Raw genomic sequence first — 26,984 nt, 5'->3', positions numbered from 1 at the left:
GTCTAACGAGGACCATGTGGTTCGGGGGCATCCTCGTCTGTTACGGAATACAGATGCTTCTCGGAACTTAGGGGATGGGGATATAGGTTTTGGTTGTTTTTTTTTTTTTTTTTTAAACTTTTGTTTAAATAATTATTTTAATATTTTAAATTTGTTTATTAAGTTTTTAGTCACGTGGCACAAATGTGGCAGCCACATCAGTACAAATAGGGACCCCATATTTGCCACATCATCACTTAACGATTTACTTAACAGATTTTCTAACGGATGTGTGAAATTGAAATAAAATGATAAGTAAATGTATGAAATTGAAACGTTTTAAAGATGTTGTAATGAATTGAAATCGACCTCAAACCTGAGGGAGTACAATGTAATTTACCCTAGAAATATTGGTGCGATTAACATTGGGTTATTAATAAGGGGCATATTTGAAAAGAGGATAAAAAATTGAGTGGAATATGCAAAAACCATTGGTTACCAAACGTCGTCGTTTGACCTTTCATGTTATAAACAAGAAAGATCCTCGCGTGTGACAGCGCGCAAGACAAATGAGAAACCCCTTGAACCAAAATCTCATTTTTGCCCTCACCGCCTCAAACCTTTCCCGCCAAAATAAACCGTCAAATTTTCATCTCGTTGAACAGCTCCGGCACTGTAAAGATTCCGGCTCCGCAGAGTCACTGCATTCCGCCGCTATAAAATCCGGTTATTTATATGACACTTTCACCATAAACCATGTCATCAACTGTTATGTCAGGCTCCGAAGAATCAACTTTGCAAGCCAACTGTTTGATGAAATGCCGGAACCAAACGTTGTGTCGTGGACCTCGCTCATGGCTGGTTATGTCGACACGGGTCAGCCTGGAATGGCTCTCTGGCTCTTTGGGAAGATGCCCGAGTGTTCGGTTATTCCCAATGAGTTCACATTCGCGACTGTGATTAATGCGTGTTCGATCCTTGCTCATCTCAGAACTGGGAAGGAAGTTCATGGGCTTGTTGAAGTTTTGGGTTTTCAATCTAACCTTGTTGTTTGCTCTTCGCTGGTTGATATGTACGGGAAGTGCAATGATGTCGATAATGCTCAACGGGTTTTTGATTCGATGAGTTGTAGGAATGTTGTTTCATGGACTTCAATTGTTTGTGCTTATGCACAAAACGCGCAGGGGCAGGAAGCGCTTCAACTTTTTCGAGAATTTATTCATTTGACGTCAGAGCGCCCAAATCATTTTATGTTGGGTAGTGTTGTCAATGCTTGTGCAAGCTTGGGTAGATTAGCTTCTGGGAAAGTTGCACATGGATCAGTAATTCGGGGTAGCCATGATTCGAATGATGTGATTGCAAGTGCACTGGTGGACATGTATGCTAAATGTGGGTGTGTTGAATATTCTGATAAGGTTTTCCGGAGGATTCGGAATCCTACTGTAATACCCTACACTTCAATGATTGTGGCTGCAGCAAAGTACGGACTTGGGAGAATGTCTCTTCAACTCTTTCAAGAAATGATCGATAGAGGAATAAAACCAAACGATGTCACCTTTGTTGGGGTCTTGCATGCTTGTAGCCATTCAGGGCTAGTAGATGAAGGCCTCCAACACTTGGAATCTATGTTTGAGAAGCATGGAATATTACCGAATGCAAAGCATCATACGTGCGTCGTTGATATGCTTGGTAGAACTGGCCGGCTCAACGAGGCCTACGAACTAGCCAAATCTATCCCAGCAGAACCAAACCAAGAGGCCTTGTTGTGGGGCACACTTCTTTCGGCGAGTAGGCTTCACGGAAGGGTAGACATCGCTGTTGAAGCTAGCAGACGGCTAATAGACTCTAAGCAACAAGTAGCGGGTGCATACGTCACATTATCAAATGCTTACGCATTGAACGGAGAGTGGGAGAGCTCTCATGATCTTAGGTCAGAAATGAGGCGTACAGGAGTGCAAAAAGAACCGGGATGCAGCTGGGTTGAGGTCAAGGACTCAACTTATGTATTCTATGCCGGAGATGTGTCATCCTGTGCGCGAGGGAGCGAGGTGGTGGCTTTGTTGAGGGATTTGGAAGGGAAAATGAAACAAAGAGGGTATGTAGGAGGGAGTTTGGGACTGGTCTTTGTGGATGTGGAGGAGGAGGCCAAGGAGGAAACTGTAGGTTTGCACAGTGAGAGATTAGCGTTGGGATTTGCGTTGATAAGCATACCGAAGGGAGTGATCATAAGAATAATGAAGAACTTGAGAATGTGTAGGGATTGTCATGAAGCTTTCAAGTTAATTAGTGAGATTGTCGAGAGGGAATTTGTTGTTAGAGATGTTAATAGATTTCATCACTTCAAAAGTGGTTCTTGCACTTGTACGGATTTTTGGTAATTTGTATCCAGTTTGTGTTTATATCCTTAATAATTACGGATATTTAATATTGATCCCCGGAAGGCAGTTTTTCTCTATGCAGAACGTCCAGTCTTTCTTAAAGACATTGCGAATTGAAGAAACCTCGCTTCTCAATTTTTCGTTGACCGCGATCTCATTTATTGACATGGTTGCTTAAACTTTAAGGAAGCTAGCTTCAGTTGACTCAAAGTAAGCGCTATATGGATTGAAGCGTTCCACTTAAAACCTAAATAATAAACGACACCAAAGTTGAAGAAAATTGAGTAGATTTTTTCAAGACGTCCCAAATAGAGAATCTCTTTCTCCCAAAGGACACATGAAAAACCCATGAATTCTCCAAAAAGTAGCAAAAGACGTCTGGCCCTTGCATTGCCTTGAACAAACAACGGTTCCAATCTCCAAGTTCGGATTAAATTTCTGCCACATTCACAAGCAGCCATCTTTGCATTAACAGTCTAATGCTCATCATGTCGGAAAGTTTTCAAACAGAGATCTCCTACTCCGGCAGTCCAAGAGAGCTGTTCAACCATAGGGGTCGAAGCCTCAAGAAAATCTTCAGGAAAGAAAATAAATTCCAGAACTCAAAGGAATTAAAATACCGGAGGCAACACTGAAAAGAATACTCAATGTTGGAGTAAAAAGAAAAACAAGAGAAACAGAAAATACATGTAAATAACCAGCACCTGCTGCTGCCAGCGACCAAAGTCAGCACCCAGTCTTCTCCTTCCTAAACCAAGATCCCGCTTTGTGAATCAAAACCGGTAGAGTAACACTGATTCGATAAAACCTGTATCCTGTGGAAAGTATCCGGCTTCCTCATCATAAAAGAACAAAACTTGATATTAATTCAAATCTACATATTTAACGTTTCAAGGCAAGAATCAAATCAAGAAAAACCTTGCCTATCTAGCACAATTGATGTACTACACCTACATCACGGAAGAAAAACCGTTATCTTACTACGTTTAAAAATAACAGAAAGAACTATTCGTATATAAGCTGATAGAATAACAATCAACTGAGAGAGAGAGAGAGAGAGAGAGAGAGAGAGAGAGAGACCAACACCACCATGGAATTATGGGAGAGTGGTTACTGAAAGTGGTGTGCACAGGTATGAACACCCTCAAGCATGGCTACCTAACTTTATCATTAAACAAATCAAAACGGAACTCAGCCATTTAAAATTGTTGTGCACTGAAATTCAATATAAAGCAGCCATATCAATCACCAACATGGATAGATCTACAATTTTGCGAAACATAAAAGGTAGAACCTCATTCGCTCATTGTAAATCTAACGCTGATAACTCAACAATCAATGGCGACATTGGCAAAATCAAGCTTGCAAAACAATGAATGACACCACATGGAATACAAGTGAAAGTAGCATGAAAACCAACAAGTTGAGTGCCACGGAAAAAATGAACTCGTTCACTCAGTTGATGCGGTAAGCAAACCAGTCTGACCAACACCAGGACCATTTGAACTGAAACTACAGTCACGGCTCATGAACCACAGCATAAGATATTATTACTGATAATAGAATAGCAAACTGCAAGCTTAACATAAACCAAAAACAACAATAACAAAGCCTTCTCCCACAAAAAGGAAAAATATATTTCTAAGTTACTCGTTAGCAACCAACTCCAACCGAGAAAAAAGAACCCCTTGTAAATTTTTGAAACTAGATATAGAACTTCAACTCTTAAATCTCAGTGTATCACAAGCAGATAGCATGAATTGCAAAAACAATTTCATGTGTCCACATCAAAGCATCACAAGTTATTGATGCAGAAGTAAACTGACACATCCTACCACATACAAGGCAAAATTTATTATTAGAATAACACATGAATAATATAGGGTAATTCTTGCAAAAGAAAAACATTTGAAAACCTGTTTTTCTTACACTTGGAAGTCTTGAACTCACAGGCAGCGATGGTCCTAGAGTGCACTCCACCATGTAGGTCACAAGTCTGAACTTCTCAGGGGTTGCTCAACCAAAGTTCTTTGATTATCACCTACACCAACATAAAAAAGTTCCAAGGTAACTTCAACATATTGAAAAATACATTACTCGAAAGACTCCTCCCTTGTTGCCATTAAAGTGAAGTAAAATATTACATACCTGAAGATTTCATTCATGCATCGGTCCTTGGAAAGTTGGCACAATCAACGTATACAAAAGCTTAGGCTTTTGTTCTACAAGTATAAGGGGAACCTTGCCCAGGAATTTGGTTTGCATTCCATCAAAATTTTAATAAATAGTAACAAAACAGAAAAATGCTTGATAGAGCATTGACCAGTCACCACTATATCAGTATTCAACCTTCTCAAAATGGTTGCCTAAGAATATTCTTCCAATCCCTATAGACATTTTTTAAACCCTCAAGCTCCAAACTACAGGAGCCTAAAAAAAATATGTAACTGAACTATTACAATATCTCCCAGCTGTGCTCCCGAACAATGAATTCCTCTTTTCCCAACCCATGAAAACTTATGGCTGAGCATGATGTGCCCTTATCGGCATCAAAAATAGACTTAACTTGCAAAAAAATACATTACAAAAGTTGGTAATCAATCTCACTTTGTACACATGTACAGAAGAGTAATGAACTGTCAGTAACCGGCCTTCTATGAAAATTTTCAAGTGAAGGCCCAGGCGGGCATCCTTTCTCCTTTTTTATTTTCCTGATGCCTGCCTTCTTAGGAGAGAAAGCATGAAAACGTTCAATATATACAGGGTTGACTTAATCTCTGGCACCACCAAATTTGGATTGACTTATGGCCTCCATTGCAAGCTTAACCAGACGGATAAGCTCCTCTAAATCTTGGAAGCTGAAATCAATGACCCTCCTAATAGAAGAAATAGAACCATTCTTATGTGCATCTCCCAGTTCTGCGCAAGCAGTTGCAAAAGCATTCTGGGATTTCCTCGAGGCTTCCATTGCAAAATTTACATCCTGTGTCTGCAAAATAATATATACTCATCTTAAAACCATTACCATACACTTAAATCTGTGCGAAAATATCTTACTGGTCTTACATGAGACGGGATGACCTATGAATTTATAATCCAACTAAGTATTTTAAAAAACAGAAGTGAAAAAGAAACTAGTATGAGCCTACTGTCGAAACCCTGCCAACTAAAAGTCCTAGATATGCATTGAGTTAGCTGTCAATTAAGAAATAATCAACTTTCAAGATAATCACAAGTCACTCAAGATGCTTATAGGAAAAAAATAGGCTTGCTTGGAAGCTTTCATACAATAATTTTTTTTTTCTTTTTCTTCGCTGAAACTCCAATAACAATTGGCTCATCTAGGAAAACATGCAATACCCAGTGGCTGGAAATTTTAATTCAGCTTCCTAACACTTTTATCCGGTATACATCCATGATTCATAGTACTGAATCTTTGGTCCTGAATAAGTGAGTATCAAAATACCTTGAAAGAATAATTCTTAGCAAGTTCATAAAATTCATATTGAGATTGAGTGCGAGACTGAATCAACTTACAAAGTCAAGCAGCCTGACAAAATTAGAGCGGTTATGAGCAGCAACAACATGGTTTCCAAAAACATGAGAACCAGCTCCGTTGGACAATATAGACTTGTCTGCCATCACTTGGTTGTTCAAGTTATCTAAATCTGATGCAGAAGACGATGGAGACTCACCTGAACAGAGAGTTTAAAGACAGAAAAAAAAAGTTGAGTTGTTTGATATTCTTTCTCAGTAGAAAGGTCAGAACACACCAGATTTGGACCTTCTGCTGTTTTTATCAACAGAAGCTATCAGGTACATTTTTATCAGAAATGACAGATAGATAATGGTAGATATTACATTATTAGTTATATGATAAGTATGGTTCTGCAAATAACAGTAACAGACAGTATCTCTAAAGACTTGACATTTTCAAGTAAACATGTACTGAATTGTAAGTGATAAAAGCAAGGGGACCACATGATTGTTCAGTAACATAAACGATCAAACTAGAATAAATAACCTATAACTTGAAATCGCAACCATCTCCCAGTGGAAGAACAAAACTGAAACTTGGCATGAAATCCAAAGATTATCACATAAATCATTCATAACCTCCTTACCTAGAGGAGCCATATTGAAAGTCGCTTGCAACTCATGCCGATCTCTGTTTGTACTAGAATGTTTACAGTAAACCACCCTCATGTATGCCACCTCCATGCATTTGTAAGCCAAGGCAGCAGAGGCCACTTCTTGGCGGCTTTCATATTCATGGGCACATAATCTGTCAATTCAAAAGGTTTAGCACAGAGAAAAACACCAGCTATAGGAATGCAGAAACAAAAACTTCAAAACTGTATAGTACATTACATATTTTATAAAATTAAAATGGGCCATCTCTGCATTAAATAATAGCTAATTGAATCTATTGGCTGAGAAAATGTCATCTGGTCAAGAAACAGGTATTTCTCTTAAAATTTAGAGCATTTAACTTACTCGCAAAGTTTAGCTGTAGTACTGTACACTTGCAACGTAGTTATATCTCCATGTTTGCCATTCTCACTACTGCAACTTTCTAAAAGCACGGCTCCTTGGAGATACTTCAGGGCAGCTTGGAAATAAGCCTCACTACTTTCAAAATCAAACCCAGAGTTCTAAACATAGTAAAAACACAGTATGAGTTAAGAGAACAGAAAAATAAATTTGTATCCATTATGTTATGTACTAAAGATGACTAAAAGTCAAATGAGAACAGGAAACCTTAAGATAATCAGCATAGTCTCTAAGCCTCTTGGCTTCTATCAAGGTATTAGTAGCAGTTTGGCCTGAGGAGTTTCTCACAGGACTTGGCGCACTGACATCTAATGCTCTCTGTTGATCAGGCATGAGATGTACCAAATTGCAATTAACTCCATTCTTGTTAGCAGCAGTCCCAGCCTGCTTTAGTGACTTTGGCACATCACCATTGACAATGGTATCAACTAGAAGCCCTTCAAACACTACTACTCTCTCAAACCCTGCAAAAGGTCTAGGGCAAAGAGATGGTGTTTCTTCTTTCCTTTCACCTTGGCAATGTGAAAACAATTGTGGTTTCCCACGTCTTGACTCATGTTGCATCTGACCGCCCTCATGATTCTGAATCAGGTTCTGTTGCAAGGCGCCCTTCCTATTGGGGCTCTGTGTAGAACTAAACTTCACATCTGACGCATCATGGTCCTTTCGTTTTAGTTGAGTTTCCACTCCACTGTCACTTGACCCATGTCCTGCTTTATCCCCCCTACCAATATGATAGTTTTCATCCTTGACCTCAACCCACTTAGTGCTACACTTTTCTGGAAGATCGTGTCTAAAATTATTCCCTTTTTCATGAACATTATTGGGTTCCATCTCAGACACATATCTTTGACTCTTCTTCGAGTAATCATTCACTGGATCAGAAACCTTCATCCTGTTCCTATCCAAATTAGAAGTGCCACTTCTAACAATGTCCTTAGACTGCAAACAGGAACCCTTGCCAGATTTTTGCACACAAACAGCATCTCCAGAGTAGTTCTTGTTCTCTCTATCATCTTCATGTGAATGATTCATGCCATGCTGATTACTGAGGCACTGACCATTTTCCAAACCATCATCATTACCACTGAGCAAATGGCTATTCCAAACTTCACAAGAAGGTTTGGCTGTGACATTGAATTCACCATTGGCATCTCCATCCTCGTAGCCTGCTAATGAAAATTTATGGGATTCAGCATGACTACTACACAAAATCGATTCCTTCTTGGTTGTCCCCAATCTATCAATATTAACAGTTCCATCCCCACCCCAGCATCTTTCGGAATTATTTGTTAAAGGAAAACCACCATAAGCGGAATCATCTATCCCCAAAGCATCTCCCCTCGCTGAAGTAAGCCTGTCTGCATTGGAGGTCCTCGAAGGAGATGAAGAAACTGATTCCACAGGTGAGCCTTTTACTTCTTCAAGGTTAACTCTAGTTTTATAGGAACCTGAAACCTTTGAAGAGCTTGAAGTGGCAGCCAAAGAAACATGCCCGGATCCCAAATCCCTTCCCAATAAATTTACACCATTGAATGTTTGTTTAGATGCATTCTTTTTACTATGTTTCTTGGGTTGCTGGTCTTTTACAATACTCCTATCCTTTTCCGCAACATGAATTGAATGAACTTTGGTGCCTGACATGACAATCTGGGTTGCTCTGCTTTTTCTATTTGATCTATCATCTCCATTGCCAGTACTAGACTCTTTACGATCAGACTTCAAAATCCTGGACTTCTTCTCCTTCCGATATCCGCTTTCACCACTTTCTTCCTTGGTATATACCTTCCCTTCATGCCCAAAATCTTGAAATGTCTCCACATTATTCTGAGAATCCTGCCACTCTCTCATCTTTCTTTTCTTCATGGAACTATCTCTAGTACCTGTTCTCACGTCCAAAGCCCCACCATGCAATGAGACCTGAATTTGGTCTTTCAATTTCTTTGCAGAAACTTGTAATTTGTCCTTGGCAGGCTTGGCTACATCCTTTGTGTCTTCAGAATGACAGAGGTCATTGTTTTTGGCGTCCTGACCATGTGCCTGGGATAACAGACCAGCACTTGAACCGACACAAACCTTTCCAATGTCAACATTAGAATTCGGGTTCGTATCAGCATGCCCCATATCTCCTCTCTTCGGTTTCTTAGAAGTTCCAAATGTATGCTGATCATCCTCCTTCTTGTTTTTCAATCTTACTGCCTTGGCATTACCTGCAGATATTGAACAACCCAAATAAATAGAGGCACTGGTTACTACTTTTGCACAAACATGTTATGGCAGTAGGAAGGGGAAACTTTACAGATAATCGCATACCTCCACTTGTTTGCTTCTCCTTTTGCTTAGGTATGCTTTTTTTGATTCCCAAGTTTTGCAGCTTGCTCATATGTCGAGAACTAGATTTCTTTATCAGATTTGATTCTAAAGGAGGCTGGTTTATGTCATTTGAGCTTAAACTTTTTACAGCTACTTGCAGGTGGTTCTTTGTAGAGTTCAAGAGACCACTTCCATTACCTGCATTTGGTATTTCCCTTGAACCAAGTATCTTCTTCCCTTGATTAGACATGGCATGAGAACTGAGATTCCGATCATAATGTAGGGCATCAACTGCAAGTACTGCAGATGCTGTTCCATTAGCATGAGTCTGCAGCTTATTTATACCTTCTGAAGATGGGATCTGGTATAATGCATAGAGTGCTTTGGTTGTTTCCTCTTCACTTATTTCGCATCGATTCATCCCAGGCCTACAAAACAATTTCAATACCACAGTGAAAAGGCAGCAAAACAGGCACACATACGCTCATGTGATTACTTGAATATCTGAGTGTGTGTGTGTGTGTGAGAGAGAGAGAGAGTGAAAAAGAAAAGGGGTGCAAATGTTATTGTCAACCCCAACAATGAGAAGGAAGCTTACAGCCAATTAAGCATGCTACACAACCACTTCTCAGGGAGTTGCTCCGGCTTAGTACCGTAGGGTAGAAGCCGCCACTTATGACAACTATCACAGCACACCCAATCTTCTTCTATAATGACAGGAGCTGCAGCTGTGGGTACGAGCTCCAAAGCCAGTCCATTTTCCTTTGTTCCTTGGCACAGAATGGGAGCATCTTTTGACAGTAACCTATTCTCGGACTTTTTGCCACTCAATTTTTCCTTCGGTTTATCCAAACATGCCCTCCCTTTTATATCAATATCAGCGGCAGGTCTTTCTGCTAGATCCACTTTATCCCTTTGTTCCAATCTTTTGCCCCCCACTGAGACTCTTTGATTACCTCTGACCTTATCCTTCTGTGACTTTGACTTCTGAATTTTTATATCAGATGGACGAACACCATGACCTCCACTCAATTTATCTGTTGGTAATACACCTATTTCAAACTCCATGCGTTCCTTTGTTGAAATATTAGGTGGCTTTTCATTGCTTTGATTTTCCTTTGATTTGATCTTGCCCTCAGAAGATAGCTTTGCTCTCTTGCTATGCACATTAGTTTTTGCTTGTTCACGTGATGGACCTTTCTTACGAGCATTGTGTTTGAGCAGGTCATGCTCTTCCTTGCATTTGTATACATCAGAATCATCTTTTGAGGCTGAAATCTTGTAACCCTTGCACTTGACATCATCCCTGAGATCAACTGGAATATCCTGATTAGATATCAACTCAAATGACTCTTCCTTCACTAATTCAGAGGAAGATAATTTTCCTTTCACCTCATTCTCATTGGCCTCCCTGGAAGCTTCAGGTGTCTTACCAATCACTTTCAAACAATTACCAACAAATATTGAATTGGACAAAGGTGTCGCTTTCAAGTCATTGGGCACAAGCTCCTTGTCTTCTTGACTCCCAGCTTCTGATTTCTTTTTCATGATAATTTTTGCGTTATTCTTGATACCATTCTCAAGCTTCAGCGCTACCGGACTTTCACCCTTCCTGGATACTTTCATTTTTATCTGCTTTGACACTTTGGCGTTGCCCTGTGTGAAAACAGTGTCATCTACAGACAAAGATGAATGTTCTTGATGACCCTTAGATGAAGGCACTGGTTTTTGTTGATAAAGCTTTCTCTTTCTTGCTAAGCAAAGCAAACTGTCATGGAGTGGTGATATCAATGCATCTCCAGGAACAGGGAAGGAAGTCATAACCTGTTACAAAACATAAACAACGCCCATCAATGCAACAGATCATTTTAGGTCCATCTACAGCAATAGAAACTGCACTAAAACATCTGAGCTTACCTGAATAATGTTAGTAGCAGTGTCATCCACAATCACTTGAGATGGAGGTATCATCTCCTTACTTTCCTCAGGGCTGTTCTCCAAAGATGAAGATGGAGAGCTAAGTCCAAGACCACTATATATTGCTACATTCTTCCGAGCCGTGTTATCAGGGTTCATTTTGATTCGAACCTTCAGTGTCCTTTGATCAGTTGGATTGCCCTGTCTGTTTGAAGTTTCATCTTTCAAGGAACACCTCTCAGCTACTTGAGCAGAAGTTAAGCATGAATTCTGCCTAACTGAAATATCTCCAAGCAGGACCCTTGAATTATGTGACAAATTAGCATTGTTAGCAGTTCCAAGCCTCACATCTGGGGCTGCTTTTGAATAAGCTTTCAGATTCTGAGGAGCACCCTGTAAGTTAACATAACCCATGAATGTCCACTAAAATAGAACTTTCCAATCTGACAAGATCTCAGCCATAAATAAATCCTTCCTACCAAATAACAAATAAGAAGAATTTTATCACATACCTCTGTTAAACTTTTAGGAGATCTTGATGTGTTGTAGTTTATCTGCGGGGTCTTCGGATGAGACAAAATGGATGAAGACCTTTCATGGGATGGTAAAAAAGAGCCATACCCACCGTACTTTGCCCCTGACAGAACAATAAAGTCCATCCACCTGATGAGCCACTAAATTTACAAGTACAAATATGAAGCACTGTCTACTACTTTCATGTATGTCACTTACCCAAAGTCTCAACAGAATTCCCGCCCTCAAAATCCTTCAGGAAATGGCCCAGAGCATTCTGAATTCTCTCATCCTTGAAAAAATCAAAAGATAGTGCCGTTACATACATTTTTTATTTATTTAACTGTCATTACATAGATAAGATCATAAAAAAAAGAAAGACTATAAGCACATTGTCTGCACAGAAACACAAAGGGTAATTACAGAACGTTGCAGAAGAAAATCCTACTTTACTTTCTTTCTTAAATTTCTAAAGACGCCGATTTTCTAAACTTGTCTTACTGTTACCTAAAACTGGCTTAGCCCATCATGGGATTTGTTCACGTATCTGGCAATCAATAACGCTTTTCAAAGGTATTTTGATAGCCAAGACGACAGAATCGAGGAAGTGAAAACTAAATGTTAGTTTCAGAGACAAAATTTGGCCTACTAATCTCAACTCAGCTACTCAGCATTTGGAAATTTATAGGGGGTTTAAATATTTTGTTCTCTTGGACACTGAACAAACAAGTATTGAGTTCAAATTCACTAATGCTTTCCTTGGATCAATACCCATATAAGTAATCTATGAAGCATCAAAATGAAAAAAGAAAACTTCGGCTCATTTAAAAACTCTATATACCACAACTCATAGTCAATAAATGGCACGTACGAATAACTCCAAGAGTTCACTATAGTAATGCTGTTGCACAATCAAATATTCAGCAATCAGCCATGAATGTACTTTTTCTATACTTGAACCAGAAAATAATCTACATTGTATCTAAAGCCAGCCGAAAACACCCAGAAACTTCACTGGCAGTGTCCGAAGCATTTGTTTATCACGATGTGTTGGAATACAGCGCAACTTAAAGACAACTAATTATTGCATTACGTTTTACTATCCAAGGGATAAAAAATTCTACTTCACCCTGCAAACAGTTGCCTGCAAGTCTAAAATTCCAGTTCAAACTCAATTTCCTATTTTCCTTACGTTCTTACATTTTCTCGGAAACCAAACAAGCAGTTACAAATTACAATCCACCATTGTAATACAACATAGACATACATCAAAGACAGCATAGAAACTCTGTCTTAAGAACAAATTCAACACCCTATTATCTTCTTAAGATGTTCATATATTGTTAATCAACTCCAAAGCTTTCAGTAAAGATTCTATGGAGAAATTCGAACACGAATGAATCAATGAGACAAAGATGCCCTTACAATGTAAGAGAGATCGTTGTCCGGGTCAAGGTTTCCCTCGTCATCATCCTTGTAATTGCGAGGAGCCTCACCTTCTTCAAGCTCAGTATTATTCCCCTCCATCACAACCAACCTTACCAAACCCTAACCCTAACCTACCTCTAACCCCAAAACCCCAACCTTTTCACCCCTTCACGCACCGACCTTCCCTAAAGTCCAGCATCAGTCCAATCCCCAAAATACCCTCTCCGACCCACCAATGCTCTCGGAAAACCCAACAAAACCCAGAACCAGATTCTCCGATAACCGAACTTTCACAGTAGGAATTTCAAAACCCCCCTATGAAAAACAATCCCCAAAAATATTAAATAAAAATTCACTGGATTCATATTATGTCAAAGCTCTTCCGGTGGAAGTCTCCGATCACCGGGTTCCGGGATCGACGGCGGAGATTGGTCGGGGCCGATCAGTGCTGATTATTGATTGGCTGCAACGGGTTTCGACGGATTGATTCAATTTTACGCACACTCTCTCTTCTTCTTCTCTTTGTTGGTGTACAATTTTATTAATTTATTATTTTATTTTATTTCTGCCTTGCTTTCCTTATTTTTGCCCCTTTTTCTATTTTTCTATTTATTTTTATTTCTGATTTGTTTCTCTTTTTGGTTTGCGATTTTTTTTTTAATTTATTTTTCACGTATAATTTTGGCGCATGAAAGAAGGGGTGTATTTATTACGATAGCTTCAAATTCTGGGAAGTCGGAGGCACCGGTTTCTGATGAAACGGCGCCGTTTGCCACGTGTTGTCAGTTGGGCGAGATATGCGCCGCGTACTTGTCGCGCGGAATGTGGACCTTGGTTTTGTTATGATATCGAAACGTTGGATTGGGACATGACTACGTAAGCAACGTGGTGCAACAATAACATAGTTGAAAATAACTCTCTTTTAATAAATAAGTACGTTAATTAACATTTAAGTAACAATCTAATCATCGATAATCACTTCATTTAGTTTACAAAATTTGGTCTCACTAGCTTACTCATTTCTTAGTTAATCGTTGTCTTGTTCATCTTTGAGATTGTCCACTTAGATTTTGTACATCCTCACTTTGACCATCCTGCAAAGCTGCAACCAAGTTAAAACATCGTTCACCATCCTCTACTCCGAGATTTTTAAATGTAGAAATGCTGAATGCATTTCTCAACTTTTATGTTTTTTATAATACTTATTATCCTAAACATATGAACGAGTTAAAAGTATAAGTTAGTAAACTTAATAAACAATAGTAACTAATACTGTCACTAGTAATTCACCCATGTCGTGGTTGCAGCATAATTAAAACAACGTAAGTTCATGATCCCTTCAATCCATCAGTAAATCACCCATGTCGCAGTTGCAACATAGTTGAAACAATGTCTACTATTGCTGAGTGCAAACATCGACGCCCATACTATAAAGGGAAAACGATCAATTACAAAGACCAAAGATACGCCTAGTAGATAAGAAGGAGCACAACTTCACATAATTGTAGATTCATAACTTCTGTTGCTTTAACTACCTCTAGAAACCCTTCACTGCTTGAAATTTTCTTGTTACTTGAGCTTAGAGGTCAGAAAGACATTATTTCCTTTGAACCATGTTTCTTCTTCCCTTGAGATTCTGATCAAGATGTAAGACATCAACTGCAAGTACTGCAGATGTTGTTCCATTAGCATGATTCTGCAACTTATTTATACCTTCTGAATACCGCATCTGGTATAATCCATGGAGTGCTTTAGTTGTTTCCTCTTCACTGATGTCGCATCGATTCATCCCAGGCCTACAAACCAATTTCAATACCACGGTGAAAAGGCAACAAAACACGCACACATACGCTTCATGCAAATTTTATAACGTGAAACCAAACAACCGAGCAGGAAGCTTACAGCCAAACAACCGAGCAGAAAGTTTTCAAGACTTTTTAACCCAAGTTCCAAGTAGAAATTCAAACACTAATCAATGAGACAAAGATGGCCTTACTTACAGCGTAAGAGAGATCGTTGCAGATCAACGTTTTCCTCATCAGCGTTTATAGCAAGAAGTCTTGCGGCTTGTGGACGGCTCAGTTTATCCCCCTTCTTCATAGTAGGGGACTTCTTTCGCTTGTGGACGGCATTTCTCGATGTCCTCCGGCGTTCATCACTGATGCTGAAGGACGATTGACTGACGAAATCAATCCTGTCTATGAAGCATGGATTCAACTGAACCAATTTGTGATTGTGAACAAGATATTTGCTCCTGATGCCTGGAAAACCCTTCAGTAACGTTATGCCTCCTCTTGGCATAATCGTGTTGTTAAGCTTCGAGGTGAGTTCATGAACTTTTGATCGGTGATCTTTTTGTCACTGACTTTCTGGATCGGATTAAGACCTAGTTTGGTACTGAGGTGATTCTGAAAAAAGCTGCTATCAAAAAAAGCTGGGAGCTGTTTTTGTGTTTGGTAAACACTCAGCTTCAGCTTTTTTTCACAGTTTTGGATGAAAAAAAGCCAAAAACAAGAAGCTGCAAAACCTAGCTTTGAAAAACCGGCTTTTTTTCACATCTGTTTTACATAAAAGTTTACCAAACACTCTAATACTGCTTTTTTTTTTTCAAAAGCACTTTTACAAAAAAGTTTACCAAACACTCTGCTGCTTTATTTCACAGCTGCTTATTCTCACAGCACATCAAAAGTAGCTTTTTTTCAAAGCACAGCAATACCAAACCAGCCCTAACTCTTTGGCTTACCAACTTGCTTTCTCTGGCTCACCTATTACCGATGACGGTTTGGTGGCTGCTATCACGAGCAACGTTGGCCCCTTGTATGAAAACACAGTAGCCTCTATAAGCCCGGGAGTCTCCCATAACCCATGCTGCCACACGTGGTCTTCGGGTCATTGTATAAATATCCATTCTATGAGAATAGTTTTTAATTTTTTTTTCCTACACTTTTATCTATGCTCCAATACTGTATGCATTGTAATAAGATTCATCCACTCTGTGCACTCTTATTTATTTTAAATTTAGAATTTGATTTTAATTTATTCGTACTTTTACACACCACTTTCACATTATGGCCTTGTCATCCTTCAGATGTCGTTAACATGCCTCGATTGAGTATTCATATGGATATTCGAGTTGGGATGTGTCAATTTTTATCCTCTCACATCATATTATTTATTTGTGTTGCTATCGAATTAAATAAATAAATAAAAAAACAACCATAATTAAATTAGAGCACATGTAAAGAAAAAGATTGTGCGTTTTATCATTTTACAAGCCTCCTACCACAGGCGTGCGTGTGTTTTTTTTTTTTTTTTTTATTTTTTTATTTTTTTTAATGTTTTCACTTAAGTTATTGTTGTTTATTATTATTATTATTATTTTTTGAAAAAAACATGAACTTACTAACTACCCAACGTGGTTTGTTTTTTGTAAAATTCTAATGGGAGAAGGCAATTTGCATATTAGGGAAGTTTCACATTTTTTAACTTCTTTTTATATATACTAGCTTCTTACCAAACATTAATGCGTGTGGTAATTTTTTTTTAGTTTAAACTTTATATTATTTTGAATATTAATTTATTTGAAAGTTAATTTACAGTGTATAATTTTTAAAAATGGTTAGTAACTCCATGTATGTGGGTTTTTTTTTTTTTACTAATTTGTCCTTATTTAATTAAATTGTCTCTTTAAAAGTAGTAAGAAGAAGGGGCATTTTTAGTACTATGAATATTTCATCAAATTTACCTTCTTCTTTTATATATAGAGATAGATTAACAAACGTAAGGAAATTGATTTATTTTTCTAATTTTTTTACGTGCCATGTGGTTGTAGTTTAGCAGCATAAATAAACTTTAAACTTTTGGACGGAATAATCACGTTACGTTTAATATTTTCACTCTAAATTGTTACATACAAGTCTATCTTACGATTACATGTGAGATGAACCAAATCCTCGCTCGTAACGACATGAAAAAGGAAACTTGAATGACATCTCACACCGTCCAAAACTTTTCTGCAGTTTAACTTTTATCATTTATATTTTCATGATTACATCACAGTAATGGTTTGCACACCATTGTTCATTTTCCAGAGTTTTGGAAAATTTTCGAAGCTCCTTTGGTAGTAGTTGCTTTGCTTCTGTACAATTTTTTTTTAGTGCTAATGTGCCCATTCATAGTTTTATTTCCCCCACCCAAATTAACTCCATGTTAAAAGACTTCCAAAATTAAGTTAAAAATTACTCATTTTATATATTCTCTGTAGTTTAAAAAAAAAAAAAAACAGTAGAAAAAAAAAAATGAAAATGAGAAACGAATTAAACCTCTCCATTTTCTTTTCTCATTCCTCACTCTTTTTACCTCCCCCCACCACCCCCCAAAAAATATTCTATCTCTTCTTTTCTTTCTACATTTCAACCTTTAATTCTGAACTGGAATTTAGGAATAAATATAGAGATGAATCTTAAATTCAGATATGATAGGAGAAAAAAGAAAAAGATAGAAAGGAATAGAGAAAGGAGAATAAAAAGAAAGGAATGTAACTTTCCTAGCGGCAAAGAGAAAAGGAGTTGTCGCAGTCATATGTGGTGCTTGGTTGTGGTTGCTTTGGGCTGGATTGGGAGGACTTTCATGACTGCTTTATTTTCCTAAAATCTCCTAAATTCAGTCATTCTTTATATTTATTTTATTTATAACTTAAACTGTTACGAATATTTTAGAAATATAAACCGATGAAAAGAGAGTATTTGGTATTTTAAATTTTCTAAGTGAAAGAAAATATCTTAATGTAGTTAAAAGAAATAAGACCATAACGTGGGCATAGTAGCAATTTTTTAAGGAAAACAAAAAGCAAAAAGAAAAATGGAAAAACATATCGTTTTATGATTTTTTAACATCACTATCAGAGTTTTCTGTCTTTTAGGGTTCGTAAATTAGATTCGATCGTGTCGCAACCCCTTTCTCGATTTTCTCACCCAATTTTTTAAATTTTCCGTCGTAATTATTTCCGCTAGGGTTTCCATTCCCCCAATTTAATTTCATTTGCCTTTTTCATCGATTTCTCGAAATGGAGGGCATTTCGCTGCTGTAATTGGTAGGTTTTCTGCCCCCAATTTCCACGTGCTTCAGGGTTTTTCCTGTTCAATTTTAGCTTCCATAAGTAAAATGATTTTTTTGGTTGGTTTTCTTCTGGGAGTGTGTTGAATCAGCTCAATTTTTTGTTTCTTTTGCTCTGATTTTGGGATTTTTATCGTAAGTTGGTTGAATTTTTGTTTTTGCAGTAAATAGATTGAGCGGGCATGTCATTGGGAGTTTATAGCTTGGAGGGTTGAATTTTTTCTGAGAATATTTGTATGAATTTGGGGACAAATGTTTGCTACCAACATGGATTCAGCGCGGGATGTTGTTGGAGTTCCGAGCACGGTGTTGATCCCAATGCGCTTTGTGTGGCCTTATGGGGGCAGAAGTGTGTTTTTCAGTGGTTCATTTGTCCGGTGAGACTCTGAGTTTTCGGTCTCGAATTTTGTTTATATATAAATGCAATTTAATTATATCTGATTTGTTGGGCTGCTGTTATATTTGTGTGTGTTTCAAATGGTATGTTCTTTGTGCAGCAGGTGGTCTGAACTCATTCCTATGACACCGGTTGAGGGTTGCCCCACTGTGTTTCAAGCTGTTTACAGTGTAACGCCTGGATACCACCAAGTAAGTTTTTTCGTTTCAGAATTGAAGTATTTGAATTGTTGTTGTTGTGTAAATTCACGAGCTTTCACTTTTGAGGGGAATATGAGTAGTAGCAGTCAACCATGATTGATTCAGTGATCATAGATGATGGATTCATTGATAAAGCTTGTAATGAATCATATCAATCTTTACATTTTATAGGAGCAAAGTTGAGAAAGTTGATTGCAGGCCATGGAAAAGGGTGTAATGTAGTTGAGTTTTGTTAATAATTGATTGAAATGTAGGTGAATTTAGTTAGTAGAATCAAGTCATAGTCTTCATACACTCAAACTTGATATTGATGAGAAGAAATATGAAGGGTTAATATCAGGTATTACCATTATGAAGTTTCGTTTGAATTATACTATATTAATGTGGTACTGAAATGGTTAAAGAAGTTTATTTTGGTTTGAATGTCCTTTTGGAATTGGAATATTTTTGTTGCCCACCATAGTTGAATTTTGAAGCACTCAGTGATCATAGGCATAGGATGATGAACTAAGTATATGGTATATAAGAACTAAGAGTTTGGAGACCTGTATCACAATATGAGCTTATGGAAGACAAAATTGTTGTTAATGAGCCTTGGCTCAAGTGGCATTGGATGGGTAGGGTGAGACGTAAGGGTAGACACCCATGGTTTGAATCTGCATTTAAAAAAGCTGTGAGTTGTTTGAGGCAGTGAAGTTAGCATTGTCAACTTTTGTATCTTTCTTGCCGTGTTCCTCATGGGATTCCTGTTTATGAATTTTGCTCATTTTAATCTTCCATATGGTGATACTATGTGATTGTAGTGTGGAAATCCCTATTGGGTGCTTCATTAAGCTGAATTAGTAGTAATTTATCAAGTAATGGAGTCAGTGCTGAGAAATTTTAGTCTAGGAGGTGATGTAGTAGTTGGTATGAATTCTGGATAATTGGCTTGGCTCACAGATGTATAGAGGAATATATTATGAATAATCTATGGATATCATATAATTACCATCGGGCTTTTTTATTCTTTTGAAATTTGAAAATCACATGTTCATCTCAAGTGGATCACCAGTTTCGTACTTTTTTGGTTGAAGTGATTGAATATGTGAATTTTTATCAAGCCTGCATGCAGTTTGATGTTAGAATGCTAGTACTGGGGTGTTTTGTGTTTACATTGATAGGACTTTAAACACATCATCAAAGTCTTACTTTGCATGTGTTTCTCATACTACAGTACAAATTTTTTGTTGATGGCGAATGGCGACATGATGAGCACCAACCTTACGTGAGTGGTGAATATGGGTTAGTGAACATTCTCTTGGCCACAGATCCTAATCTCTTTCATCCGAATGTAACTTCAGAGATGACTTCGGGACCTAATTATATGGAAGAGGATACTGAGGCCTTTAAGCGTTTGGTAAGAGTCATTCATTCCTTATCATTTAAGATTATGTATGTTTTTTCCCTGGGGCAGTATTTAAGATCATATCATTGTTACCTCGAAATGTAATTCTCTTTCTATTAACCTTTCCTATAAGATTGGGTGCTTCAACATTATCCCATCCATGTGATGTGTTTGTGATTTGAGTTACTAGGTTGCTTATGGAATTCATGGTCTGAGTCACCTTTTTTCCCAAATAAAAAAAAATCTTCCTTGCACTTTAACACTCATTTTATGCTTCTGTAAGCTGTATTTACTTTCTGTTATTTTTCTCCAATGAGTTATTGGTAAGAGTGGATTGTGATCTTTCTTACAATACAGGTCCGGATTACAGACGGTACTTTAACTGATGTAGTACTGAGGATATCAGAGGCTGATTTGCAAAGCTCTCGTGATCGTATTTCTGTCTTCCTGTCCACACACACCACATATGAACTACTCCCGGAGTCAGGCAAGGTTTGGATGATTTGTCATTGCCCTCCTTTATGCATTCTACATTTGGTTGGTGTATATGAATTTGATTCATTATGCAGTAGTCTCTTTTTTTTTTCTTTTTTTAATCACATCAAGTTTACAGGTTGTTGCATTGGATGTTGATTTACCTGTAAAGCAAGCATTTCATATATTGCATGAGCAGGTATGTACAAAGAAAAATACATTTCTCATTGTTGGTTGAATCATGCTCTGCGTATTTGATTTGTGGAGGAGGAAATGAATACATTCTAGCTTGATCTCTATTAGTATCAGTTTTAGTGGGCATTGTGGTAGTTCTAAACTCATATTAAGTTCTATGTCATAACTGGAGGATCACCCTCATATATCTTTATGGGTCCCTTATAATTGTTTCAATTTGATATTTTCACATCATTTTTATAAACCCAATTCAACTAAGGAATTTATCTAAGCTTTGCTAGTTGTCGAAATTTGCACAGTACCTTGGTTCGTTCATTTTTTGTTGGCGTGCTTGCTTGATGCTGATAATGAGCCAGCATATGCATCTTTCTGAGCCAATTTTTTTCCAGGGAATCCCTTTGGCGCCTCTTTGGGACTTCAGCAATGGACATTTTGTTGGAGTTCTCAGTGCATTGGATTTTATTTTAATATTGAGAGAGGTATGTTTGAATCTGAAATGATTTTTTTCCTTTGGTGAGTTCTTCAAGATGCAGTTATATCATTGTTATTTTGAATTCTTGGATAGTAATTTGATGACAAAAGTTCAAATATATTAGTTTGAGATTTCCATCTCCTGTTTGTTATTTCTGTCGCTCTTCACTAATGTATACATTCTTAGGGAATTGTGAATCAGACTTTGGTAAAATTTTATCAGCTTACTTTATTGACCAAATACTTTTTAAGTAGGATTTTGCTATTAGTTTTGTGCAATGCTCGCACCCACATTTGAGTGATGTATGATAATTTCTTAAAGTAGCTAACTTTATTTTTGTCTTTTAGCTTGGGAACCATGGATCTAATTTGACAGAGGAAGAGCTTGAAACACATACTATATCAGCATGGAAAGAGGGAAAAGCATATCTAAATGGACAGATTGATGAACATGGGAGAGGAGTGCCGAGACAGTTAGTCCATGTGAGTGTTTTATGTGACTCTTTGTATTTCTGTCTTGTAAATGCAGTATTTACCGTTGATCAGGTGGGTTTTTATTTTAATCTGTCGCGCTAGATTCGTAATTTGACAACATAACACGGCAAGTATCTGGCAAAGAACATCACCTGCTGCTATACACAAATATATACATCTTGCATATAATATACACAATTTTATATCCTAGGTATTCATGCAATAATAAGGTCTTTATGTGTCTGCGTGGTTTGGAATTATTTTGAGATCTTATTTAAAAGACACAAGAAGAAACTTATAATTTGATGCCTTTAAGAATCGCTTCTTGAGTACAGAAGCAGCCCTCCTTGTGAAGTTGTTTCAATGACTCTTCTGTTGCGTACGATGCAAACTCATTAATGATCATTTGGAAGCGTTCAAAACATTGTCACAACTTAAATCAGTAATAGTTTGTCTCCAAACAAGTAAAACAAATGTCAAAGTTAAAACTTGAATTCTGTGGTAGTATGACAGACCCACAAATGGGCCGTCGCATGCAACCACTGTCAAACTGATGCTCATGTAATCGTAGTCCTCGTTAGCATAAATGTGAATGTTTACATGGTAAACTGTCTGCGTGACCATATGGTAGTTTTTGTAGCATGCTAGGTTTAATACTTTTGCTTTGACTGGTTCATTATTGATATTTCAGGCTGGACCATATGATAATATGAAAGATGTTGTGTTGAAAATTTTGCAAAATGGGGTTGCTACGGTTCCAATTATCCATTCATCTTCAGAAGATGGCTTATTTCCGCAGCTATTACATCTTGCTTCACTGTCTGGTATTTTAAAATGTAAGCTCTTTGGAAACTTATTAAATAATACCGTAGGTTCAGTTCGTAATTGGTACTGATAAATGTCAATTTGCAGGTGTTTGCAGGTACTTTAGGCATTCATCTAGCTCATTACCCATACTTCAAGCACCAATATGTGCACTTAATGTGGGTACTTGGGTTCCGGAAATTGGAGAGACGAATCGTCGACCATTAGCAATGTTGAGACCAAGTGCTTCGCTTAGTGCAGCTCTAAACTTGCTAGTTCAAGGTAAGCCTTGTGGTTGAGCTGTAGAATTTTTGAGTGTGCAGCAATTGTCATGAAGTGGGATGCCTTCTCCAATAGATGTACACATATCCATGCATTGTGCTGGCATCTGCTAGCCTGCTACTGTAGGAAGTGGATCAAATTATCTGAATTTAAATTGTGTTTAGGGATTTGTTACGATTAATTTTTAGGTTATGCATGGATGACCTTGTATTGTAGCACCAAAGTTTTAGGGTGAGCGAGTATTTTAGATATGCATCCCATCATGCTAACTCAAATGCATTTTTTTGTTTGCTTTGCAGCTCAAGTAAGTTCAATACCTATAGTTGATGATAATAACTCTTTACTGGATATATATTGTCGAAGGTTAGTTGTAATTCTATTTGGGTATAATTAGTTGTTGTCTTGATTGATTGAAATAAATAATCAGCTGTTTTTTATTTTAACAAACAATTATTGATATTTTTCCATTCACATTTTCTTGACAGTGACATAACAGCTTTGGCTAAAGATAGAGCATACGCACATATTAATCTCAATGAAATGACTATTCAACAGGTAACTGGTGTAATTCCTGAACATAGTTGTTTTCCGGTTTCCATACAAATTTTCTTCACTCTTTTGTGCATCTTAAATGTCATATGGAATGGGAGTTCTTCAGATGCATTAGAGACAGATTTCCAATCATTTATTTATTTTGGAGGTCGGGAGATTTAGGGGCTTTATGGTTTTTTGAATTTAAAGTTGTGGTTTAGTTAGGTGGCTCCTCTTTCAGTTTGAAGGAATATTTCCTTTGACATTTTCACTACATATTCATACATTCTGGTGGAAGAGACCGTCCAGGGTGCTTTTGGCTTTTTGGAGAAGCTTCCAGGGATGTAGTCTTAGTTCTTATCTTTGTTTCTGTAGGCATTGCAGTTGGGACAAGACTCATTTTCTCCCTTTGAACCAAGAGGTCAAAGATGCCAGATGTGTTTGCGCAGTGATTCTCTGCATAAAGTGATGGAGCGATTGGCCAATCCAGGTATTTCTCTATTCACTTTTATATTTAGAAATGTTAAAGACTTAATGTTTCGATGATGTTACGTAAAGGTGCAGAGTTGTGATCATGTAGGGAACGATATGTCCAGCCAATCTTCCCACTTAACTTAACTTCCCTCAAATCTTGGATTTCAGGTGTCAGACGACTGGTTATTGTAGAAGCTGGCAGTAAGCGGGTTGAAGGCATTGTTTCACTAAGTGACGTTTTCAAGTTCTTGCTTGGTTAGCTCCTAAAAACAAGGGTTGATAAAGCTAGGAGTTCGATCAGTGGTTCTCGACTTCACGCATGTGTAGATGGGCGCCATCTCCTCCTACCCCAACTGTTGATTAGAGAATCCAGTACCTTGCAGGGTGACTTGTTCTCATTTCATTCAAATATACAATTGGATTGGCTTCTTGGCTTCGCCTGGTTTTTTAGGATTTTGAAGAAAGAGGCCTGTAAATTGAGAGGAATTCATTTCCTCAGAAATTTGTTGGGCTTCTCCCTCCCTTGTTATTTATATTGTGCTGCCGATGTAGATGTGATGTAGCCGAATACAGCGGGGCTCCTGTATTACTTTTCTGTTGAAAAATTAGGGGGCAAATGATGGAACAAAATGATGGGGGGTGGAGGAATGCTGAACAATTGAAGCCATTGGGTGCCTACTGCTATATGCTTACTTGTAGTTGTTAACATGTAATTGGCTTTTTTCGATTTCGTTTCGTATTTTTCGTCTATTGGTTTGATCCTCAAACGTATTGTAAGTAGCAGGCAAATGGAGAACTCAATAAACAGAACCATGTTATGCTGTGTATTGGTTACAAAGTTTATCATTTGTAAAAAGAAAATTAAAATAAATTATCTAAAATCACCCAAATGTGGGTGGGACTTGGATTATTTGATGCCAACTTTCTTGTAAGATTTTAATTATTGGTTTTATTTTTATTTTTAATAGCCAAATTAGTCCTTGAGATTGGTATAACTATCTACTTTGATCTTTGAGATATGAAATCGATAGAAGTGGTTTATGAGTTTGCTCAAAGTCAATCACTTTGGTCATTTCGTGAAAATTGTTGTCATATAAGGATCAAAGGGACAAAAATACAATCATTTTAATAGATCTGGGCTAAAATGATTTAACAAAAATTGAAGGTGTTTTTATCCTTCTATTCTTATTTGACGGAATTTTTGGCAAAATGATTGAAATTGATCGTGGACAAACTCAGGGGTTAATTCTATTGATTTTAAAATTCAGGGACCAAAATGAGGATTTATAACAATCTTATAGACTATTTTGACTAAAAAAGGGATAAAAGGTTATCACGAAAAAGAAAACTGAGTTTTACACTCCTTTCTTCTTCTCATTGACTCTATTACTTGTTTTTGTACCTTAATTCGCGGTTGGTTGATTCAGTCTTGTAGCTATGAATAAGAGAGGGAGTGCAGAATATAAAAAAAGAAGCGAAAGTTTATTTTACAAAATGATCAAAGTGTGACGAAATTTGAGTTTTATAAATGATTGAGGCAAAATTGTGAGTCCATGGGAGCAATGAATAGTCAAGCGCGCCCATTCCCAAATATAATTATCTTTTGGAAGGTTGACTTTTGGGGTACAATGAAAATGGAAAAGTCAGGTTTGTAGGAAATCTTTGTTTTTAATATTAGTTTTATCTTTATACAATAAAATGTCCAAATACCAAATTCGACCTTTATAAAACTTCTTCAAAGTATAAGAAGCTCTTGAGAATATTAAAGAATCTGTTCTTCTTCCGTAAAGAATTCGTCTAATAATTTATAAATCTAACTTTTAAAAAAAATTTGCATTGCACTTTTATGTTTATGAGCCAAAAGTTTAACACAAGAAAGTTGAAGTATACATTATATGAACTAAATCATAATAATTAAGTATCAAATGAATCCAACCTAAAATGACTAATTATATCACTTTCTCCAAGTGTTTGGACTGAATTTCAAAGTAGTCTATAAATTTTTAATTTTTCAATTTGCACCATTGGGTCTAGTTTTAACATACACATTTTGATCAAATTGATTGATCATTCATTAAATTGATGACATGTGAGCTATTTTTCAAGGAACTCATCAATTTAACATAGAATCATATGCGCTCAAGATAAAAGGTATAACCACATTATTGCTGGCCCATTGTAAGCTAAATCCACTCATTTTCTCTTAGTGTAAATAATATCGTTTGTTAAAAAAAAAAAAAAAATTATTGTTGCAGTCATATTTAGAATAGAAATGTGATTGTGTAAATCCTAGTGTATCTATGGATATATTTGAATATTCCTTATTAGTAGTTAATATCTTATTAGAGTTGTAATCATAAAAGAGTAAGGATTTAACATATCCTACTACTATGGCACAATGGGTAATACAACACACACCTCAAAATTAAATCTCTCTCTTCTCACTCTTATTGCCGTCTACCTCCCCCTCTCTATTCACTTAGAATAGTTCAGTCAAATAGGCCTCCAACAGTTGTAAATTAATACAATATTATTTACCCTATTAAAAAAATTATATAAAAAAAAAAAAAAAAAACAACCAAACAAAACAAACCCAGAAGCCCCCCACCACGACCCATTTCTCCATCTCCTCCCTCTTCACCTCTCATCCCTTCTCTCTCCCCAAACCCACTCATTCCTCTTCAAACCCCCCTACCCCCCCCCCCCCCCCCCAAAAACCCCGACCCCACCCCCACCTCCCTTGCAATCCCCCCACCCCACCCAAAACCCCAAATACTCGTAGCTGCACACATGGCGGTCGGAGTACTGGTGCTCGAAGCAGAAGAGCTCGCCGCATCGGCACCAAAATCCGATCAACCAGACCTTTCACCAGCATCCGGAGCATCGATTGACCAAGCACCTATTTGGCGATTCGCCCGATCTCGCAATCTCCAACGCCGTTGTCTTATGGAAAGTCTCGGCTGGGGCCTCGAAGCTGAAGGTGGGTCGGGGGGTGAAGAGGGATGAGTGTGTCTAGGGAGAGAGAAGGGATGGGAGGTGAAGAGGGAGGAGATGGAGAAATGGGTCGCGAGGGTTCTAGGGTTGTTTTGTTTGGTTGT

At 37.5% G+C, this 26,984-nt stretch overlaps 3 protein-coding genes and 1 long non-coding RNA gene across 5 annotated transcripts; 2 read left to right on the top strand and 2 right to left on the bottom strand.

Annotated features, from left to right (window-relative positions):
* The first annotated feature begins 519 nt into the window (after positions 1-519).
* On the top strand, positions 520-2,419 carry LOC137738454 (Tetratricopeptide repeat (TPR)-like superfamily protein). Its single transcript, XM_068478085.2, has one exon. It carries the CDS (start codon positions 549-551, stop codon positions 2,355-2,357), a length of 1,809 nt encoding a protein of 602 aa, XP_068334186.2. The 5' UTR covers positions 520-548; the 3' UTR covers positions 2,358-2,419.
* Positions 2,420-2,781: 362 nt separating this feature from the next.
* LOC148691923 (uncharacterized) lies at positions 2,782-3,404 on the bottom strand. The gene is made up of 3 exons (XR_015954945.1): positions 3,276-3,404; positions 3,062-3,172; positions 2,782-2,931 (listed from the first exon to the last, which is right to left on the bottom strand). It is a non-coding gene; the product is annotated as an uncharacterized LOC148691923 (long non-coding RNA).
* Positions 3,405-4,599: 1,195 nt separating this feature from the next.
* On the bottom strand, positions 4,600-13,616 carry LOC137738430 (cysteine-tryptophan domain-containing zinc finger protein 3-like). Its single transcript, XM_068478064.2, has 11 exons — positions 13,080-13,616; positions 11,874-11,946; positions 11,654-11,778; positions 11,142-11,534; positions 9,823-11,048; positions 9,225-9,652; positions 7,119-9,121; positions 6,855-7,012; positions 6,482-6,642; positions 5,895-6,052; positions 4,600-5,346 (listed from the first exon to the last, which is right to left on the bottom strand). The coding sequence occupies exons 1-11, from the start codon at positions 13,179-13,181 to the stop codon at positions 5,128-5,130; spliced, it is 5,046 nt and encodes a 1,681-aa protein (XP_068334165.2). The 5' UTR covers positions 13,182-13,616; the 3' UTR covers positions 4,600-5,127.
* A 4,215-nt stretch (positions 13,617-17,831) lies between these two features.
* On the top strand, positions 17,832-24,807 carry LOC137737801 (sucrose nonfermenting 4-like protein). 2 transcript variants are annotated; one of them, XM_068477358.2, is made up of 14 exons: positions 17,832-18,174; positions 18,362-18,574; positions 18,695-18,785; positions 20,011-20,193; positions 20,539-20,673; positions 20,795-20,854; positions 21,240-21,329; positions 21,670-21,804; positions 22,487-22,631; positions 22,708-22,881; positions 23,181-23,244; positions 23,367-23,436; positions 23,788-23,902; positions 24,055-24,807. In XM_068477358.2, exons 2-14 carry the CDS (start codon positions 18,450-18,452, stop codon positions 24,144-24,146), a joined length of 1,479 nt encoding a protein of 492 aa, XP_068333459.2. In that variant the 5' UTR covers positions 17,832-18,174; positions 18,362-18,449; the 3' UTR covers positions 24,147-24,807. The 2 variants fall into 2 exon arrangements, with proteins under 2 accessions (XP_068333459.2, XP_068333460.2); XM_068477359.2 differs by having other exon boundaries at positions 17,896-18,174; positions 18,698-18,785.
* The last annotated feature ends 2,177 nt before the right edge of the window (positions 24,808-26,984 follow it).

The sequence above is a fragment of the Pyrus communis genome, chromosome 13, assembly GCF_041283825.1.
Source record: "Pyrus communis isolate YQ-2024b chromosome 13, ASM4128382v1, whole genome shotgun sequence".
Classification (NCBI taxonomy): Eukaryota; Viridiplantae; Streptophyta; class Magnoliopsida; order Rosales; family Rosaceae; genus Pyrus; species Pyrus communis.
Note: the sequence above shows the minus strand (reverse complement) of the source record. Positions and strands in the feature narration are given on the sequence as shown.

Excerpts from the sequence above, each read along its gene's own strand:
- LOC137738454 (XM_068478085.2), top strand. The coding sequence starts at position 549 with ATGAGAAACCCCTTGAACCAAAATCTCATTTTTGCCCTCACCGCCTCA.
- LOC137738430 (XM_068478064.2), bottom strand. The coding sequence starts at position 13,181 with ATGGAGGGGAATAATACTGAGCTTGAAGAAGGTGAGGCTCCTCGCAAT. Across the intron at positions 7,013-7,118 it reads ACTATGCTGATTATCTTAAG|AACTCTGGGTTTGATTTTGA; the intron begins GTTTCCTGTTCT and ends TACTATGTTTAG. Across the intron at positions 5,347-5,894 it reads TTGTCAGGCTGCTTGACTTT|ACACAGGATGTAAATTTTGC; the intron begins GTAAGTTGATTC and ends ATTATTTTGCAG.
- LOC137737801 (XM_068477358.2), top strand. The coding sequence starts at position 18,450 with ATGTTTGCTACCAACATGGATTCAGCGCGGGATGTTGTTGGAGTTCCG. Across the intron at positions 22,632-22,707 it reads ACTGTCTGGTATTTTAAAAT|GTGTTTGCAGGTACTTTAGG; the intron begins GTAAGCTCTTTG and ends GTCAATTTGCAG. Across the intron at positions 22,882-23,180 it reads TCTAAACTTGCTAGTTCAAG|CTCAAGTAAGTTCAATACCT; the intron begins GTAAGCCTTGTG and ends TTTGCTTTGCAG.